We start from the raw sequence: 21936 nt of genomic DNA, 5'->3' as shown, positions 1-21936 counted from the left end.
AAATTAAGTGACTCACCTGTTCAACAAGCATTTATACGAAGTGCTGCTCATTGCAGCAGAGTCCAAAGTCTCATTTTCCATCATTTAATTCTCCCACTTCACTCCATCCTATAGCCAGCATGCTCCCCTCTGTGACATTTTTTATTCTTGCATCTTCTTCCCCTACTTCAGTGTTCCATATCAGTACCCCAATGTTATCTTAATCCTAAGACTTTTGGTTCTGTGGCCAAAAATGTTTCTAGAAGGATGTATCTGGACCATATAATCATATGACAATACCTTTGGTATTTAAAAAATAAAGTTATTTTCTCTGTCAGTACTCTATACTCATTGTAAAAATTCACTCAAAGACTTTCTCACAAAATTATTCCCTTTTCATTTCCAGTGACTCTGATGCCAACGGCCTTTCTTTTCTGACATTAGTCATATAGAGGTCTTCCTTAAAGTAAAAACAAAAATCTTAGTCTTACTCTTCCTGTGACACATAATTGCTACTTAACATCTATTGCTGAATTCACTGAATACATGTTTTAAACTAATAATTTCTATTGTGAAACGACCATTTCTTTTCCTGGAATGCCCCTACATCCTGGCTTATGTTTGAAATGAGGTTAATAAGTACACTTACAAATTAATTCTTCCTACAATATATATATATATCTTCTAATCTTTCTTCTATTATAATTCTAATCATCTTTCTATAGCAATGCTTAACTTAGAGTCTCTCTAAACACTTTGGGACATGATATCCTATGATCCCCCCCCCCCCCCCCTTTTTTTCCTGTTCAGAATCTACTAGTCCTCCTTTCTAACTCGTTATTTTGGTATCTTTCATGATAAAATAACAGTCCTGGGAGCCTTGGCTCTAAAGCGTTCTGAACTATCAGGGAATGATTCTGCATGTGCTCCTTTTTCTTACACTTAAGCCACATCACCTCCATTGTAGCAATCACCAATGGCTGAATGTACTTCGTGGGCTCAAACAAAGTTAACAAGTGAAACTTGCCAATGATCTTAAAAATAATTTTTATACCAGTATACTTAAAATGTAATAGCAGTTTTAACTTAGCAATATGAATTAAAAACTAATATAGGGAAAAGTTTTACAATAGAGGGATCTCAGCACTTTAAACTGATAAGCAGCAGTGGACAAAGCTCAGTAAATACCACATAACTTATATAGGTGTTAAGTGAGGTATTCTACTGTCAGAAGACAGAGCTCTCAATCTAGCAGTCTTAGTTTTCGAGTTATGTGAATTATACCATAAAAATGTTATGTTATTTTAAGTCAAATATTATCTTACGATTAAGAAAGTGAATAACTTATCCTAAATAGGTGTAAGGTTTGAAGAATAAGAGTGGGAGAAACTGTTCTAGTTTTGAGAGAATGAAATAATAAAGATAAATCTGGGAGAATCTTAAGAATAACTGTCTCTGAAGACAGTGGTAAAATGAGAATTAGGTAATTTAAGATAGAAACTTTCTAACATAGTAAAATTAATATGAAAACAGGGAAGGTTATCTCATGAGGCCTTTGAAATTTTAAGTCTATGGACTCAAAGAGGTCTTCCCCCATTAGGGGCAATTATTTATAAATCTTCCTGTAGATTTTTCCTGAACAATTGCTAAGACCAAGTATCATGATCCAAGGAGATATTGTAAAATCTAATCTAGACTTCATCAATTTAGAATTAAATTTGTATCCTAGAAATGATCTATGAAGCTCTCCTCTGAGTAGGTAGGGTTACTTGCATTTAATTATCCAGCCTCATAGAGGCATAAATAGGCTCTCAGTTCACAATAGTGGGAATACATGTACTGAGTATGACTTAATTAATGTTAAATTAAAGACGTTCTGATAAACTAGGAAATTTAAAAGCGAGTCCAGTTCTCGGCAAAACTGAGTGACTTGTGAATTGTTAGGACAGTTCTATCCTAGCCCACACTATCTGTGAGAATACTGTGTCCTGATTAAGAACTCCAGCTCCAGAGACAGCCTGGGCTCAAATTCCAGCTCTGTAACTTCTCAGGGCAAGCTAATTTAACTTAAGCGCTCTATGACTCAGTATCTATATGGAGACAATAAAAGTACCCATTCCATAGTGCAGTTATGAGAATTACGAAAGACAACCAATGCAAACTGCATAGCAGAATACCTGGCATATAGTAAGCAAATAATGGATATTCACTTCACCTACGAATATTTTTCTTCTTGGTGCTTAGAAGCCAAGCCATTTAAGTAAGGGTCTTGAGTTCAAGATGTAAAATGCTATTTTTGTCTCAAGTAAGGACATAAGCATTGCTAAGACAATGCAAAAGAAAACTGCTTTTGCTTCAGAAAGCAGGCATGGTGTCCAAATGAGTTTCTCTTCTTGCTGCTATGGCTTAATCTTGAGGATTGGTGGTAAATGTAAACAGAGAGTAGGTTTCATTAAAAAGGAAGTGTAGCGTGGTTAAGAGCACAGACTTAATTAAATCTGGGCTCTTCAGCTTATGAGCTGCATGTCCCTAGACAAGTTGCTCAACCTCTCTGCTTCAATGTCCTCATCTGCTACAACAATCTTTGTACAGAAGGGTGTTTGCGTTGGGGCTTCAGAAAGTTAGGATTCTTTCATTGGAAACAAGTCCCTAGGAACAGTAGAGAAAGTTTGTAGCAAGTTTGAGAATGTTATTAAAATAGACTTAGATATTTTCAGAACTAGAATATCACAAATGTACCCTGAGCTTTTAGTCTGTGTTTTTTCATATTCTTATACAGGAATCCACCTACAGCTTTTAGCTCACATGTAAAATTAAAACTTAAGAAAAGAGTGTTGTGAGTGCGAGGGGAAGGGGGTATAGCTGGAAAAGGGCATAGAGGGGAGAAAGATGACAGAAAACATAAAATAAAATAAATCACCTTATCTTCTAAACCACGTTCTGGCACCAGAGAGGGTAGGGGAAATACAAAAACCCCAAAAGTTTTCCTTAAAGATAAACTTAAATACATATACCATGTGTGTGTATGTGTGTGCATATAAAGGCTCAGCAGATTGTGGCCTATTGCCTATTTCTGTATGGTCTGAAAACTAAGAATGGTTTTTACATTTTTAAATAGTTGAGAAAATACACAAATGAAAAGTATTTAATGACACATGAAAACTATATCAAATTCAAATTTCACTGTCCGTAAATAAAGTTTTATTGGAACACAGTTGCATTCATTCATTTATGAACTGCCTATGTCTGCTATTGCACTACAATGGCAGAGTTGAATAGTTGTAACAGACACCCATATGGCCTTCAAGGCCTAAATATATATACTCTCTGGCTCCATACAGAAAAAGTTTGCCACAGCAAGTGTTATGATAAAAGGGGATAAATCTTTTAGTTGTGATTCTCCAAATGTAACTAAATTGCCAAATTATATTATGATTATATATACTTTAAGGTTCCCTAACAGAGATGCTTCCCTCAAAACTGTTGAATCTCTAATGGTGGTCCATTTCCTAAGAGAAACTCACTCTTCTAATGATCTAATGATGTGCATGTAGTGCAGAACTCCCAGAAGTTCAATGGAGTACCTGTTTGGAAACTTGAACCCATCCAGAGTTGCTTCTTATTGAAAATCTGGCCTTGCCTACAACTTCTTGTGTTGTCCACAAGTGAAAAGAAAGTGTAGAATTAGAGGAGAAAAGGAACTAGAATTTAATCAAACACCTACCATGTGCCAAACACACTGTATTTCTTTTAGTTCTTCACAGCAATGTTATGAAGCTAGAATTACTGTCCCTATATCACTGAGGTAAGAAGAGACAGTCAAGGAGGTTAAGCAACTTGCTGAATACAGTAAGTGGCAGAACTGGGATTTGGACCCCAAACATGAGTTATTTCTACTAATCAGGGGTTTTCAAATATTATGATTATGATGCATTATAAGAAGTGCATTTTACTTCATAACACAATATACAGATACATAAATGTATACAACTGAACAAAAGTTTCATGACCAATACTTACCCTTAAAATGTACAGTGCACTCTATTTCCTATTCTAGTCTGTAAGTTAACAATCAATGGTCACAATCAACTAAATTATTTTCACAACCCACTAACTGAACACCATTACCTGATGTCTAAAAATAAATAAATAAATAAATAAATAAATAAATAAATCACTGCCCTAAATCACAGTGTTTCTCAAGCTTGGGAAGAATATTAATGAGGTTCTTTAACTATTATAAAGGCTGGTCAACCTTGCCACTCAGACACCTGCTTTGTGAATGCAAAATCAGAGAATAATTACATTTTATAGGTTTTTTAGAGGTTATCAAATGCTATTTGAGACAACTGATATGTGAGACAACTGGTTTAAAGAGTATGTTCCAAATAATTTATATAAATTTGTTTAATCTTCATAACCATTCTGTGAGATAGATATTACTGTTCTCAGAGGCACAGAAAACTCAGTTAATTTCCCAAGACTGCACAATGAGTGAAGAGCTGTTGAGACCCAGGTGGTTCAGTTCGAGTTCACTCTCTTAATCACTCCTCTCCAGCACCATTCCCTGCGGCACTTCACACCCAAGTCACATTCATTTTTTAAAGAAACAACCTTTAAAGAATCAACATTATACTTTAGACTTTTTAAAAAGCACTGGCCATGTAAAGAATATAGCCATATCTTTGATAACAAGAGTATTAAAATGCTATATTAATGATATTGTCACTGTTCCCTATGTCTGATTTGTCCTGGTATAATATATATACTTTATTTTATTAGAAAGTAAAAATTGCCCATCTTGATTACCTATGCTGCAGAGTTAAACTACGCTTTATCATGAACAGGTAAAAGCTAATTCTTTATGGATATATTTTTCTAAACACCAGCCTATCATTTTCTTCCTCACTTTCAGTAACACTATGCTAGGAGCTGGACAATTACAAATGAGACAATTATGTCCCATGCTTTCACTGAGCTCAAGACATACATTGAACAAATACTCACATTATTAATCACCAGAATAAGTTCTAGAAAGGAAAGATAAAGCGAGGCTTGAGAGTATACTACTGGGGTACCCAACCTAGTCAACATGGCCAAAACATCTTTAAAAGTAGTGACATTTATGCTGAGCTATAAAGGATGGGAGGGAATTGTGCCTAAAATGATTTCCAGGTAAAGAGAAGAAAATGTAGAAGTTCCTAGGAGGGAAGGATGGCTCTTCTAATAAACTTTGGTCATTTGTCAACAGGAACTAATAGAACACACATTCTGTTGGCATCTGCCCAAGACACTTGCTAGGAACAGGAAAAAAGTGAGAGCTGTCTAGCTTACTCAACTGAGGGTGATTCTGCTCTAGGTGGGAGGGGGTAGTGCAGTAATTGTCAACATGGGCTACACATTCGAATTCTAAGGACCTATGTCAAGGAAAGAGGCCATGGAATAAGAAAAAATAATTCGTTTAACTTGTGAATGTCCTAACATGGAAAAAGAAATTGGAAAGCTGGAGAAGACTGTTATAAGGGGATGATCATATTGATTTGTTTTATAGAATCTACAAATGCACACAAAACAGCTAGACTTTTTTTTTTCATTCTAGATCCTATAAAAGGAAAAGTATTGCTAACATCCTGGAAGAAACTGGGAACTCATATATATTACCATTATACAGGAGCAAAAATGGGAACAAAGAGAGAGAAAAAAAATCTTCCCTGAACTTTTGCCTTTGTTGTTGCCAATCAATATCTGTTAAAATGAACAGGTAATTTAGAAGATAATTAGGACTGTTGGTTTAAATGTTTAGACAATTCATTTTATGTTGTATTATAAATACAGGGATTTTTTTCTGTCTCATTCCCCCCTCACTTCCTTTTCTGCCATACTTTTACTATTTATGTTCCTTTGCCAGTGGACAAATGTAGCAAATAAAAGAAACAATTGATAGTAGGAAGTTTCCTAATAAAAATAAGGGCAACCATTTATAGAAAGTTTATTATGTGCTAGGTAGGCACTGTGTGAAATGTTTTAAATACACAATTATCTCAAGTTATCACAACAACCATTTGACCTATTATCACATTTATGTCATCAATGAGGAAACTAAAGCACAAAGTCAAATAGCTCTGTGCCAAAGGTCACACAGTAAGGGACGCCATAGTCAATTAAGCCCATGCTGCTTCTCTTAAAGTACATTCAACCTATTGTCAGAACACAGTATATCTGCTGGATTCCAGAGGAAGGCTAAAGAGGATCGGGGGCAGGGGGGTGGGGGAATATCAATCTAAGAATGAAAATTTGAGAGCTGCTGGACTATATATACTACATAAGTTCACTCTGTTACATGGCTATAGAAGTAAAACCACATGCTTTTTCTGGGAAACTAGAACATAAGTAAAAGAACTGCTTTAAAGTGTAAAGAGATGTGGAATTAAAAAAATAAATTAAATTTTTTTTCCTAAATTATATTTTAAAATATAACATTTGGTGCAAACAAAAAATATATGTGAGATATATAAAGTGTAAAAACCATTTAATTCTTATATTTAATTTATATATAGAGGCAATCAATGTCTTCAAATTCAACTAATTTCCTTTAATATTAAACTGTACTTATTTTTGGAACTGCCAAATATTCTTATGAGATTTAAGTTTTGAAGAATACATATAAAATTTCACAGTTAACCCTTTGCACTCCGAACCATTCGGGACATTGGCTACCAGCTACTCGACGCTACTTTGCGGCGGAAAGGTGCATTTACAGACCCTCGTATTATTTAGTATAATTTTGGAACCAAGTAACGTATTATAATGATATTGGACTTATATGAATTGGGTGACATCGAGGAATGTATATTTGCAAAAAAAACAATATTTTATTGTTTATAATTTTGTACAGTATGATAAGTTTTGTAACACTCCCCAATATGCATTGCAGGCTGATTAGTGCATGTTTGACGGTTTGACGCCTGCCACCAGGTGTTTTCCTGTTAGAACACACAATGCAGTCCCATTTTCTTTGTCCCACATCGGGAATATGTAGTTTATTGTTTAATCCGACACAAAACCCGCTGATATTTCTTGTATATATCTTAGTAATTTTACGATATTTTGATTTAATTTCTTGTGCCATTTCAAGATAAAACTTCAGGGAAACATGCATGTCTCAAAAAGTTGCGTTGAAATAACTCAATTCCCCATAATCACTAATAAACTGCAATGTCCCCTGAGAGGGGACATCCGAGTGATATGCTAGAATTCCGATGTCCCCTGAGAGGGGACAGCGGAGTGCAAAGGGTTAATATATATAATATCAATAGGTTAATTTTAAATCATTTTTCCTCATTGCTATTTCGCAATTTTCAGTAGTGAATAAACTCTATGTTAACTGAAGACTAATCTAACAGAATGTATGAAGTTTGATAAGAAAAATAATTCATACCTTCCAGGATATATAGCAAAACTGCTAAAGACAGAGAAAACACAAAAATGGATTTTATCCTAAATTTACCAATTTTAGTTATTTTGTGAAATAAAGAAAGTGTAAAATTTAAGAGATAGACCATTCTAAAGTAGGTCTTTAGCCTTCAGTGCTATTTGAGCAATTATATACAATGAATATTGGCAATGAAATAAAATCTTACCCAGATCTAGACGTTTTGAATTCCACCTTGAGGATAGGTTTGCATGGTTCTGGCTTCTTCCCATCCTTTAACTGTTTTCCTAAAATATATTTTCCTGTATTAAATTCTAAAATTCTAAGTTACTCTAAATTCTTACATCAATAGCTTATAAAATGCAAGTGAAATATAATGAAATCCATCATGAAACATTAAAAAGTGTTTCTGGTTTAAGTATTTAATACAAAATATTTTAAATAACCAAGTAAATTTACTGCTTGAAATTCAGTGCTAAAAAGTAAATAAAATGAATAATTTTGTAACAACATTTATGCAATATAATTCGAGTAAGAGAAATTGATAGTCTTCTCAATGTTCTTAATTTCAGAAAAGAAAAATAAAATTTCAATTTGCTCAATGAATTCAAGTTTAAGATAGCCAAATTTGAGGAAAAGAAATATAAATCAGATTTTTACCCAAGTGTGACAGGCTAAACCCTATGCTAATAAATCCATTTATATTTATTCTCCTGAAATAAAATCCATCTGTTGTAATATCTAGAAGGCTGCTTTAAAATGTGTCAGGGACTCATACTGTCCAAAACTTTTGAGTATTTAAAAAATATATTTGTTGATTTCTGTTATCTATTTCCACAAGTTCATTACAGAAACAATTTAGAAACATATAAAGAAAATATGACATCTGTGCCCATTTCTTAGAGATTAATCATTTTAAGCAATATTTTTCTTAGATCCCAAACACACACTCCTACCCCAACATTTATCTTTCTTCTCAGTTTCCCCATCCCCATAGTACCTATCTTATTCTAATAGACTTTTATATTTCATTTGTTTGTTTGCCTCACCAACAAGAATATAAATTACATGAAGGCAAAGGTTTCTGTGCTTTCTGCTGATGTATATACCTGGTGACAAACATTGTTTGGCATACAGTGGGTGTTTAGTAACTATTTAATAAATGAATAATTAATAATTTTCACTTTGGATTAATTCCTAAAAAAGGGACATCTGAGTAGAACTGTATTCCAGAAATACTGTACCAATTTACACTTCCATCAGCAATGTAGTATTTTGCCACACCTTATCCAAACATTATTTTTTTCTGACTTGGTAGGTGAAAAGGGTATCTCATTTTAATTTGTATTTTTAATCCCTAAATATTCTTAGGCTTATTGGTCATCTGTATTTCTTCTTTTAAAAATAAGCTTATATCTTTTACCCATGTTTGTATGTAATTTCCATATTTAAAAATAAATTTAATACTCAAAGGTCATTAACATTGTATCTATCATATATTGCTAATATTTTCCCTAGTGTCATTTGTAACTGAATTCTTAGCAGTTTTAAGAAATTGAATATTTTAAAATGTACACATTTAAATAATGAAATCTATCAGTCTTGTCATGTTTCCAGTTAAGAAAACTTAAAATCCCAAAATATCAATTCTTCAGAATTAATTCATAAATGTAATGTAATTAGGATCCCCAAAGCCTTTCTTGAATTTGAATAAAATGACCTTGAAGTTCACATTGTGGACTCAATGCCTATGAACAGCTAAGGAAACAAGGAAATGAGAATAACTTCCAGAATGACAGTACAGACCTCCGTGATCTCGCTTCCCACAGAAATTGAAATACTAGCAAAACAACTAAAGTTAAATTCTTCAAAACTCTGGAAATTAACCAAAGCCACAAAACGAGTGGAACATTGTCTACTCAATAAAAACAACTGCACCTCAGAGACAAGGAGGACTGAAACATTTTGACGGAATGCTATTCCCAGCCCATTCACTCCTAGCTAGGTGGCCAGGTAAAGATAGGAAAAGGTATCAGCAAACACTGAGGACTTGTTTTTTGTTGCTGTTGTTTTCTTTTGCAGTTCCAATAAAACCAGCTTCCCTGGAGCACAATCAACATTTTGTCCCAACTTGCAGCTGCTTGGAAAACTATACTCCCAAGGTGCTGTGCAATTTTACTTGATACAGACATCAGCTCAGAGAGACAAAATACCCTACCCTGCAGGGCATCACAGAAATAATAGCAATCTGCTGGCAATATCCAGCTGCCTAAGGCTGTAGTTTCAATTGAAATACATAAGAAAGAGTGTGGGTAGGAATGTAAAAGAAAATGCTCCAAAACTAGACATATTCCTGGGGATCATAAAGGCTGCATACATGTGCAAGGCTGTGTTCATGCCCAGGAAAACCTGGGAAAGGAGAAGGCCAAGGTCCCTGTCACTCATCTCTCTCTGGACAACTTTGAGACATTGAGCAAACAGGAAGTTACAAAATTAAATGGGAGCTACTGCTGTCAGGAACCCTAGAGAAGAGAAACTCATGGCTAGTAGAAATATAGAGGGCACAGCCTTTTTTGAAAGCAGTCTGAGAACACTGATTAGGAATTGAGAACAATTTCTATAAAATGTGTATTGGATAGTAATGGCAGCATAATCAGTAGGGATCAAGAACTGAAAACAGAGAAAACCAAGATGGCGGCATAGGTTAACGCCAGAGTTTGCTGCCTCGAACAACCACTTCAAAAATACAACTAAAAGACGGAACGGACATCATCCAGAACCACAGGAAGGCTGGCTGAGTGGAAGTTCTACAACTAAGAGGAAAAAGAAAAGCATACCGAGACTCAGAGGAGGCGCAGTGCTGAAGTAAAATACTAAGGTGTGGAGTGCATGCGAAGCGGGCTGGCGGCTGAGGGCTCGGTTGTCTGTTTCAATCGGGAGGGAGTCTCAGACTCTGAGCTCCAGATCTGGGCGAGTCTCTAGGGACCCAGACTCATACGGGAGAAGCGGGACTGTCTGGCTTCGGTCAGAACTCGAAGGCAGCTTTCTCTCCAAGGTTTGCAACGTTTGCTGGGACTCTGAGAGGCAGATCCCCTGGGGACAGGACTGAGAGCAGCCATAACTGCTCGCTCCGCCCGCTCTGTAGATCCCCTGGGACCCGCCCCGCCCAAGCCCTGCACAGAGACATTTGCCGGATAGCCTCAGGCAAAGGCTAGATTAGCACCTCCCTAGAGGACAGTAGTTCTCCCACTGCAGACACAGCTGATTCGCACAGCCAGTTGGCCTGGAGGTCAAGTAGTAATTACCTACAATAATCAAGGCTTAACTACAACAAGACTGCGCACAAAGACCACTAGGGGGTGCACCAAGAAAGCATAAAAAATGCGGAGACAAAGAAACAGGACACAGATGTCAGAATTGGAGGATATGGAGCTCAAAGCCACACTTTTAAGGTCTTTCAATAATTTTCTAGAAACTGCCGATAAACTTAATGAGATCTATAAGAAATCTAATGAGACCCTTGATGTTGTGATAAAGAACCAACTAGAAATTAAGCATACACTGACTGAAATAAAGAATATTATACAGACACCCAACAACAGACCAGAAGAGCGCAAGAATCAAGTCAAAGATTTGAAATGCGAAGAAGCAAAAAACACCCAACCGGAAAAGCAAAATGAAAAAAGAACCCGAAAATAGAAAGATAGTGTAAGGAGCCTCTGGGACAGCTTCAAACGTACCAACATCAGAATTATAGGGGTGCCAGAAGATGAGAGAGAGCAAGATATTGAAAACCTATTTGAAGAAATAATGACAGAAAACTTCCCCCACCTGGTGAAAGAAATGGACTTACAGGTCCAGGAAGCACAGAGAACCCCAAACAAAAGGAATCCAAAGAGGACCACACCAAGACACATCATCATTAAAATGGCAAGAGCAAAAGACAAAGAGAGAATCTTAAAAGCAGCAAGAGAAGGAAACTCAGTTACCTAGAAAGGACTACCCATAGGACTGTCAGCGGATTTCTCAACAGAAACTTTGCAGGCCAGAAGGGAGTGGCAAGAAATATTCAAAGTGATGAATAGCAAGAACCTACAACCAAGATTACTTTATCCAGCAAAGCTATCATTCAGAATTGAAGGTCAGATAAAGAGCTTCACAGATAAGGAAAAGCTAAAGGAGTTCATCACCACCAAACCAGTATTGTATGAAATGCTGAAAGGTATCCTTTAAGAAGAGGAAGAAGAAGAAAAAGGTAAAGATACAAATTATGAACAACAAATATGCATCTATCAACAAGTGAATCTAAGAATCAAGTGAATAAATAATCTGATGTACAGAATGAACTGGTGATTATAATAGAATCAGGGACATAGAAAGGGAATGGACTGACTATTCTTGGGGGGGAAAGGGGTGTGGGAGATGCGGGAAGAGACTGGACAAAAATCGTGCACCAATGGATGAGGACAGTCGGTGGGGAGTGAGGGCGGAGGGTGAGGTGGGAACTGGGAGGAGGGGAGTTATGGGGGGAAAAAAGAGGAACAAATGTAATAATCTGAACAATATTTAATTTAAAAAACAAATAAAAAAAAATAAAAAAAGAACAAAAAAAAAAAGAACTGAAAACAAAGTGAATGACCATTAATTTGGAATTGCCATTAAAATGAAGAAACTAAGAGTTATGCCAGATGACATGGGAGAGATTCCTAAAGTACAGTGGATTAAGAAAAACAAGATGCAAAAGAATCCCAATATAATTCTACTTTATGTAAGACAATAACAAAAAAATCATGCTTATAAATTATTAATATGTGTGATTTTAGAAATATATATAGTTTAGAAGAACACCTGTACAATTTTTAACATAACAGCTTAGCTGTTAGGGCAGGAAAGGGGATTGGGCTGCTAATGTGGTTAAAGGTTGAGGGAGAAGGGACTGGTATGGTATGATCCCATTTGTGTATGAGGTACGCATGTATGTCTACATGTCTAGAAAAACCTATCAGACTTTTTGTCTTTCCCATCTTTGGTTTCTTGCTTAGGAAGTCCTTCTCCACATAAAAATCATATACATTTTCTTTGCAATTTCTTGTAATTGCTTTATATTTCATTTATTATATGTAATTATTGATTTCCGAAGTATGTTTTAGTATAGGGAAGTTACTTTTCCTCTGTTTAATTAATACATTATCAGTCATCTCAGTGCAAATTTAATATTTTGAGCTATAACTGCCAGAGAATCAAGTGTACATATCTAAAGTGTAGCATTATAGCTTTCCCTATTAATATAAAATGTCACCTTTATTACATGAAATTTTTATAAACACGTGCATGCCAACTGGTATTGGAGCATCTAATCTTGCCTTAAGATCCTAGGGGATCACTTCTTCATTACATAGAAATGATGGTGCAGTGGAATCTTAAACCTCTGGCACCCCAACATATAAGAACCAAGAAGTGACTAGTGATGGAGGTAAGTAGAACACCAGACTTAGGGACTGAAAAGGACTGCTGGAAGAGAAGACTAGATTGTTGAGGTGGAAGAGGGAATTGAGGAAAAAAGAAAGGTATGAAGGCAAAAAGGAGGTTTAAATATGAAAAGAAGTCCCTTGTGCTGTATAAGAAATGTAAGAACATCAACCTCTATTTCAATCTGTTGAGAAACATAGGACCTTCCAGTAAAGCATTTAAATGTTTGCTCTGAAGAAGGCCAGCATCAGACTTTTATCTTCTACCACCCAAAGCTCTAATGGGAGTGTAAGACTGATATAATTTGGAATTACAGATTCAATTTTACATTTGCTTTCAAAAATTATTGTAACATACTTTTAATAAAGTAAAACAGTGATTCAGATATAACTCAATTTAACTTATTTCAATATTCGCTGGTAACCTTTCAGTGGCTAGAACAATTTTTAAAGAAGGATATTGGGTGTTTTATTTGCTGAAACCTTTTCAAGTCTGAGCTTATATATCTTGCATAAAACTTGGCTAGGTACAAAATTCTTAACTTTTTGTTTGCTTAATAGTCTTTTGACATTGCTCTTATAATAAACTTATAATAAAGTTTAAAGCAGTCTAATTTTTATTTCTTTATAAGTAAACTTTTTTCCATCCCCTGCTAGAATACTAACAGCATAGTTTCATTATCTCTGTAAATCAAAAATGTTACAGTTTTTATAGTGATCTTCATTAATCCTGCTTAGTAGTTAGTCCTTTTGATGTGTATACTGTTTTTCCAACCCCACCCCCCCAATACTATTGGTATTTCACCAATTATTGCTTATGTTTCAGAAAGGTTAATTTATTTATCAGTAATCCAAGATTAACCATTTTCTAAGTCAAATCAAGTAATAAGGCACTAGCTAATCTATAATAATAAAAGCATAATATGCTAATTAGACCAGACGTCCTTCCTGACGACCTTCCGGATGAAGCTGGGGCTACGAGGGAAGCCTGGGTCCCAGGTCCCAGGTGCCTGCTGGTGGCCAGAGGGAAGCCCGGGTCCCAGGTGCTGGAGGGAAGCCGGTGCTGGCAGCCGGAGGAAGGAAGGCCTACTCTTGCACAAATTTTGTGCATTGGGCCTCTAGTATTTTATAAAGCATATGTCAATTAAAGGATGCTTACAAGATCACCAGATTTCACCACTAGGTGTCATTTTACTTCTTACTTGCTATGCCACCTGAGTAGCAAAAATCTGTGCTTGTTCTTTCAACTGCCTGTGAATTACCTTAGTAAATTGTTAAAAATATCTAGTTAATTATAAAACTTCACTGGATAAATCACATAAACCTCAACATCACATATGATTTCTTCTCATCTCTTACTATGCCCTGCTTCCCACTCCCGTAAGCCACTCAGCCACAATGAATTAATTGGTCCAAGTCCTGTTGATTCTAATTCCAACATTTTATTTAGGTATGTCTAGTTCTTCCTATTTGCTATCACAAATGAACTCTTCATTATTTATTATTTACTAATGCAATGGTTCCCTAATTGGCCTCCCACTTCTGCCCTTAGCTCAAGTAATATTGCCAAAATGTAAATGTCACATTTGTCATGGTAAAATCATTTACCAGGTCACCATCATGAAAGCCAAACTCGCTAGCATATTATGACATATATTCATGTTTTGATATGTGTCTCTCTCTGTGTTTCCTGCTACTTTCCCAAAGGAAGTTTAAACTCTGGTCATACTAAACTATTCGCAATTTTCCAAGAACACTGTGTTTTTTATTATGTCTTTGTACCGCCTGACTAAAATGACAATTTATGTTCTTTTTTTATCTTATAACACCCACTCATCCTTTATGATCAAGCTCATATAATCTGAATTTGTGAAATCTTCCTACATATGCTTTATCCAAAAACTTACTACTTCTGTTTCCACATCATATTACGCATGCTTTTTTCAGCATTTATTATAATGTAATAGTTATCAGTTTTATAGATCATTTTTATTCACTGGTCTATGAGTTGTTCAAGGGCAACATATACCCAGTATTTAATCTCTGGTACAGAGCAAGTGATCAATAAATGTCTATTGAATGAATGAATGAAGATGTATTAAAAATGATGCTTTCTAAGTTTTTAATTTTTCATTTAGAATGCAGAGCACATTTTCTAACTGATACAGTTGTGTGCAGCAATTATGCTCTCAGGCTACAGCTGATGTCCACCACTCACACGTAACTACTGAGACTGAAATGTAGTCTAAGTTAAGATGTGTTATAAGTATAAAATACATACTAGATTTCAAAGAGTACACAAAAAAGGTAAAATATTTCAGTTTTGTATGTTGATTACATGTTGAAATTATAATATTTTGCATATTTTGGGTTAAATAATAATTTTATTATTAAAATTAATTCTGTCCAGCCTGTGTTGCTCAGTGGATTGAGCATCATGCCATGCACCAAGAGGTCGCCGGTTTGATTCTGGTCACGGCACATGCCCAGGCTCAATCCCCAGTGGGTGGTGGGGGGGGGGGGCAGGAGGCAGCCAATTGATGTTCCTCAGCAATGTTTCTATCTCTTTCTCTCTCTCTCTCTCTCTCTCTCTAAAATCAATAAACACATTTAAAAATAAATAAAATTAATTTTACCTTTTTTTTGTAAGAGGACATTTAAAAAATCACAGAGGTAGAAGAAGTAATTCATAGAAGAAATTGGTTTAGGAAACAAGTTATAGAGGCAAAGGAAGGGCTCTTGGAGCTTAGAAGTGAGGAAGGTAAGGGTGATGTGCCTGGAGGGGAGGAGGAAATGGTGAGGAGGAAGGAGAGTGCAGTGAGTTTCAAGGGTGGAGATTTTAGGAGAGGTCCCAGAGGGAGACCTCAATAGAATATTCAGAAGCTTTCCAGATGTGTCCTTTAAGGGCCAGGGTCTCCGCTGACTGATTGGTTGGTTGGCACCAGGGCAGGGGTTATATCCAATGCAGCTGGACCTGAGATTTTGCTGCTTTTCTGGGCCTGAAGATGAAATACAACTGAGCCTACATATTATCTCTAGGGAGGAAAGGTCAAAGGGTGGGTCTAAACTAAAAAACCTGTTTGTTTTTACTATTAGTATGATTACTAGTAAATTTAAAAATTATACATACAGCTCACAATATATTTCTATTGAACAGCGATGTTCTAAGAAAAAAAAATGACTCAAACTGGAGAATGACAGTTACTAACACTAGTCTGAAATGAGGAGGATATTTTTTCCTTAATTCATGTAATGACAGAATTGATGTACAGTTGGATTAGATACACATACATAACTGGTTGCCTTTTTGTTTGTTTTGTTTATCATCACCTGAGGTTATTTTTTGCATTGTTTTTTAAGAGAGAGTGGAAGAGAGGGAAAAAGGGGGAGAAAGAAACACGGATGTGAGAGAGACACATAAATTGGTTGCTTCATGTAGGTGCCTTGACCAGGCCTGGGATGGAACCTGCAACCCAGGTATGTGCCCTTTGACCGGAATTGAACCCATGATCCTTCAGTGTACAGATTGACGCTCTAAGCACTGGGCCACACCGGCCAGGGTACATATCTGGTTTTTGACTCTTGGCTAAAGGCAGTGGGATTTATGATGTGCTTGTTTAAGGTCCAAAACTCCCCAAACTTCCCTTGTGACCCAGTGTAATTGCTTTACTGAAGATTGGCAATTGGTTTAACTGGTTTGGCAAGAATGGCTTTATTATTTAAGGGCTTCCTTAAGAGTTTCTCTTTGCTTTCCTAGAAGTCAGGTCTTTGTGATTGGAGCTAGGAGTCTCAGCACAATCCATATGTGCACATATGGCTTGCATATGGGCATCTGTCAGAAGTCTTGCCTGCCTTATTTGTCCCACTACACCACATCCTTTGACTTTAAATAAAAGCCTTACTTTGAGATTGCTCTGTGGAGTTTGGTGAGTCCTTTCAAATATATAAACTGCGGTAAACTTTGCAGTGAAATATACAAGGAACTAAAGTTTTTTTGTGTTTTGTGTTGTTGTTTTTAAAATGTTTTTAGTGATTAGAGAGAGGAAGGGTGAGACAGAGAGAGAGAAACATTGATTGGCTGCCTCCTGCATGCCTCTTACTGGGGATCAAGCCTGCAACCCAGGCATGTGTCCTGATAGGGAATCAAATCTGCAACCTCTTGGTTCATGGGTGATGTTTGACTGCTGAGCCGCTGATCTACACTGGCCCGGTTGGTTTTATTATTTATTGCATTTTTATGCTTTAGGTAATCTTAAGAGATTAATAGAATTATTTGTATGTCACATCCTTAAAATATTAAAATGTTTATTTTAAAATAAAAATTGATTTTATTTTTCCTTCAGCAACCCTTAATAGAAAAGTTCCCCAATCACAGCTTATTCCTTTGTATGTTTATTGACTGTACTGATGAATAAGCTCCAGAAACTAAATTTTAAAATGTCATTACCTAAAATGGACAAATATTAGTTTTGACCGTCTAGCACAGTGGTTCTCAACCTTCTGGCCCTTTAAACACAGTTCCACATGATATGACCCAACCATAAAATTATTTTTGTTGCTACTTCATAACTGTAATGTTGATACTGTTATGAATCGTAATGTAAATATCTGATATGCAGGATGGTCTTAGGTGACCCCTGTGAAAGGGTCGTTCGACCGGCAAAGGGGTCACGACCCACAGGTTGAGAACCGCTGGCATCTCCATTTCCTTTCTGATTCTGGTAAAGATAATCACAGAAAATCTACTCTGCAACACATCATGTATACATGCACACACACAAGATTACAGGGGAGATTCTCTGGGCCCAGCCCTGCAATATATACCTCTCTTCCCCCCCCCCCCCCCTTTCTCAAACACACACACACACACACACACACACACACACACACACACACACACAGTTACAGAGCAGATGCTGTGGGGCCTTCAGCCAGCAAACCACTTGACCATGATGACTGCATGTGAGCCATGACTATCAAATTTCTTCCCTCTTAAACAATGAAAGCCCATCTGTCATAGGAGAGAAACAGGCCAAAAGAGAGAGCTCATTCCCTCGACTCCCAATACAGAAATACAGATTTACAAACCACCAAGATGAAATGACTTTGCAGAGTCAATAGATGGACCCAGATCTGGCTTAATTTCCATATATGCACAAAACTTTATATCTCATTTAATCCTGCCATTTTACATATCATGAAATTAAGTCCCAGAGATCAGTAATGATCTCCACAAGGTTTTTCACATAAAGCAAAACTAGAATTACATTCTAGGTTGTATGATTGCCAGGGAAATATCCTCTGATACTTATAAAAACTGGATTCAAGGGAACTATCACTTTTTTGTCTGTTTTAACAAAATATCACATGTTGAGTAATTTCAGACATAAAAATTGACACCTTCAAAAATATTACTATAAGCCATCTTGATATATATAGCAAAATTACCCTACATTATCAGAAAATTCTTAAATGAATTCAAATTACTCTCCTTTGCTGGCTATTTTATCACTATCTAAATAACTATGTCCCTCAGAATGAGTCAACTATCAAACAACTTTAGCAATGATGGTTGTCATTCAAGGCTAAAGACTGAATACAACTAGCAAATCTGGAGAACTGTTTCATAATTCAATTATAGTTCCAGTACTAGGCCATCATTTAGCAAAGTGTATTTCATGGAACATGAGAAAACCAAAACATGTTCTATGAATAAAAGATAGTAAAGTCAAATACGTTTGGGAAAAGCCACATAAAATAAATGAATATAAAAACTAATATAAATAATAAATTTAATATTAGTAATAGTGAAATATATTTTGGGGAATACTACCTTAATCTAACTTACGGTCCAACCTTACTAAGTAAATACCATATCTAGATTTATATTTACTATAATCACATGTGTATAGCACATCATAATTTCAAGGTACTTTCATTTCAATTATTATCTCTATGTATAGATGAGAATGCTGAGATTCAGAAATGTTAACTGACTTCCCAAAGTCACAGAATCAGAAACTATGGAATCAGGGCTTGATCACAAGTCTACTGGCTTCAAAACTCCATGTCAGGTTGGTATAACATTATGTCTTCTAAACAGAGTCTTCAGAACATCATAAGGTAATCTAAACATTGAATATCATACTGGTAGTAGTCATAAAGTACAATCAGTTACTGGCTATCAAGGTAACGCTTATCAATGTTTTATAAGAATAAGATACTTAATCATTGAATGGGTTTAAACATGAAAAAACCCAAATTGGACAAAATTTTTAAAGTCTAGGACATTTAAAGTAACTTACCATAACGGTTTGCTAGATAATAAGAGCAAGAGACCACAATACTTTAATTACTAAGGAAAACCCCTAAATTTAGGAATAATAATGAGAAAAAAACCTAAGTTTTGATCCATCAAATCAGATATTTAGTATACTGAAAATTATACACAACAAATATGGTATACATATAATATGTGATACTTTATGATATAAAAATATTTTTTTTACTTTAATGTATACAAATGCACTTAGTTTTGCCACTAAACTCAGCCATCAACACAATTTAACTTTGGTAGATTACCTACCACTACCAGTAAACATTACTAACTGTTAGAAATAATTCATATTTTATAAATAAAGAATACTTCTGATCACCTACATTTTTAGACTGCTATACTTTTAGACACGTGTCAAAGAAAAAATTTTCTTACATTTTTTTTCTAATATTGAAAAACATTAAACCAAATATTCTTTGTCTTGTTTGTTTAAAAATGATTTTAGCTTGTGATCCTCTTTTACAAAGAGACTACAAACTCTGTAGAAACTTTATGCCACTTCTAAAAGTTAGCTTTCAAGTAAACAAGTTTTTAGTATAAAATGGGATCAAGATTAAATAGAAAAACCACCATCTGGCAACCATCACAGTAATAATTCAGCCAAGAAATATCATCAGATGCTAAAATCAGAGGATAAAGTTTGATGAGAAGCAGTATGTTTATAGTCTTCAAGTACTCTTTCAAATCAGACTACTTATTGATTATAAATACAAATAAAAAACACTTACTATTAATTTCAAAGGGACAAAGAATAATGTTATAACGGAGAGACCTAGCAGACAGAAACTTAATGAAGAGATCACACCAATAGGGACAAATCAAATCAAATCAAGGGCAATATATATCCAGTATTTAATCTCTGGTACAGGATACAAAAAGAACACATCAATCCTTCTGGGATAGTCCTACTGAAAATGTACTACTTGAATCCAATCATGAAGAAACATAAAAAAAAACACACACAACAAATTGAAGTATATTCTACACAATAACTTATCCATGTAATATTTAAAATTTATCAATCATGAAAGTCAAGAAAAGGCTCAAAAACGGTTCCAGATTGAAGAAGATCAAAGAAACATGACAACTAAATCTAATTTACATATAGATCCATTTGATAAAAGGCAAACCTTGGTGATACAGGAAAATGCAGTAGTGTAAGAAATACATATTGGAATATTTGGGGACGAATGGGCAGTAATTTAACAATTTCCTCTGGAATGGTTCAAAAAATATGTTTGTACTATTCTTACCAAACTGAAAAACTAATATTAATTATTTTTACCATTTTCAATACTAGTCCCATTTTCCTCTGGATCTGACAGGTTTCTAAAATAATCATCTACTTTTGGGGTTGTTTTTTTTTTTTGTAGAACAAGGTTCCAGTGGGCTTGGGAGAGCACAAGATTTATGAGAATTTACAGAAGTACTACCAAGATTAGAGACTAGGCACTAACAGAAGAAAGAAAATATATTAAGGAAAAATGGAACCTATTACCATTCAGGCTATCCTCTGGATACATGTACAAATAGATCTGTAGCAAGTTTAAAATATGTGCTTTTCCAGAAAGATGCCTGCTACCACAAAGCAGTGGTAAAGTATATCACAATATGTAGCTTCAAGAATTCTGCCACAGCTAGATAAAATGTTTTAAATTTTACTGTTTAATTTCTACATTGTAATATTTCAGAATGTACCAATTTTTTAAAAAGTAGGTATTCCTATTTTAAAGCAAGCAATTAAATATTGGCAATATCTACAAATATATTTTTCAATATACTACAATTTTTAAAAAGCAGTTTCTTTAATATGATTTCCCTGAATTTGCTGGGTAAGAATTTCTTAAGATGGGGTTAAAGAATGCAGAAAAATAAAGACATACAAATTCCTCTGCTCCACCCAAAACTCAAATCAGTTTTTAACAAACCCTGCAATAAAATCTACTTTTAGGTTTTGTAAATACTATTTGTGCAGAAAAGAGTTAATATAGTAGGCCTGAGTCGGTTATCTCTAGATGTGTTGGCTTGTTGGCATCTGATCACTAAGCTTTTGAGTCAGCTCTTAACCACTTCCCAGACTGAAGAGTGGCACACTGTGCCTGAGTTTCTGTACAGATAATGTAGTTTATGATGAATCCCTGCTTTTCTCGTGGGAGTCCGTAATTTTGGTATGTGCTAAAGTAGAAGGTGCCTATGAACTGACTCCAATAAAAACTCTGGGCAACTGAACGCTGGAGCCTCGCTGGTAGAAAACATTTCAGACTTGTGATAACTCTTTGCTAGGGGAATAAACCATGTCGCATGTGACCCCACTGGACCTTCAGATTTCACCCCATGTGCCTTTTGTTTACTTATTTTGCTTTGCATCATTTTGCTGAGTTCTGTGAGTTTTCCTAGTGAATCATCAAACCTGGGGTAATCTCCGGGTACCTCTACACTACTTTAATGTATAAAATTCCTTCTGCAAAGTTCCAAGTATTTCAATGAATTGTTATATATACATTAACAACTTGTAAATTGATTACTTTAAGATGACAGAAGCTTAAAGTAAGCCCTATATGACTCACAAAATTATTTACTTTTTGAACTCTATTAAAACAATATTCAAAAGATAATTTAACATTCATTTTCTCAAAGTTCAAATTAGCTATTTTAACTATAAGTATAGTTAATTTGAGATTTTATTACATGGTTGCTATATATTTTTCTGTATGTCTAAT

General features: G+C 35.2%; 1 protein-coding gene across 6 annotated transcripts in view; it reads right to left on the bottom strand.

Annotated features, from left to right (window-relative positions):
- STXBP5 (syntaxin binding protein 5) overlaps nucleotides 1-21936 on the bottom strand; it is a 156286-nt gene that overhangs the window by 75123 nt on the left and 59227 nt on the right. For all 6 annotated transcript variants that reach the window (XM_070417861.1, XM_070417863.1, XM_070417864.1 and 3 more), the window contains exon 9: nucleotides 7620-7698. In XM_070417861.1, the coding sequence (XP_070273962.1) occupies nucleotides 7620-7698 (79 nt within the window). The remainder of the gene's footprint in view (nucleotides 1-7619; nucleotides 7699-21936) is intronic.

The sequence above is a fragment of the Myotis yumanensis genome, unplaced genomic scaffold (assembly GCF_028538775.1).
Source record: "Myotis yumanensis isolate MYYU_CA2020_CCGP unplaced genomic scaffold, mMyoYum1.0.hap1 SCAF_6, whole genome shotgun sequence".
NCBI lineage: Eukaryota > Metazoa > Chordata > Mammalia > Chiroptera > Vespertilionidae > Myotis > Myotis yumanensis.
Note: the sequence above shows the minus strand (reverse complement) of the source record. Positions and strands in the feature narration are given on the sequence as shown.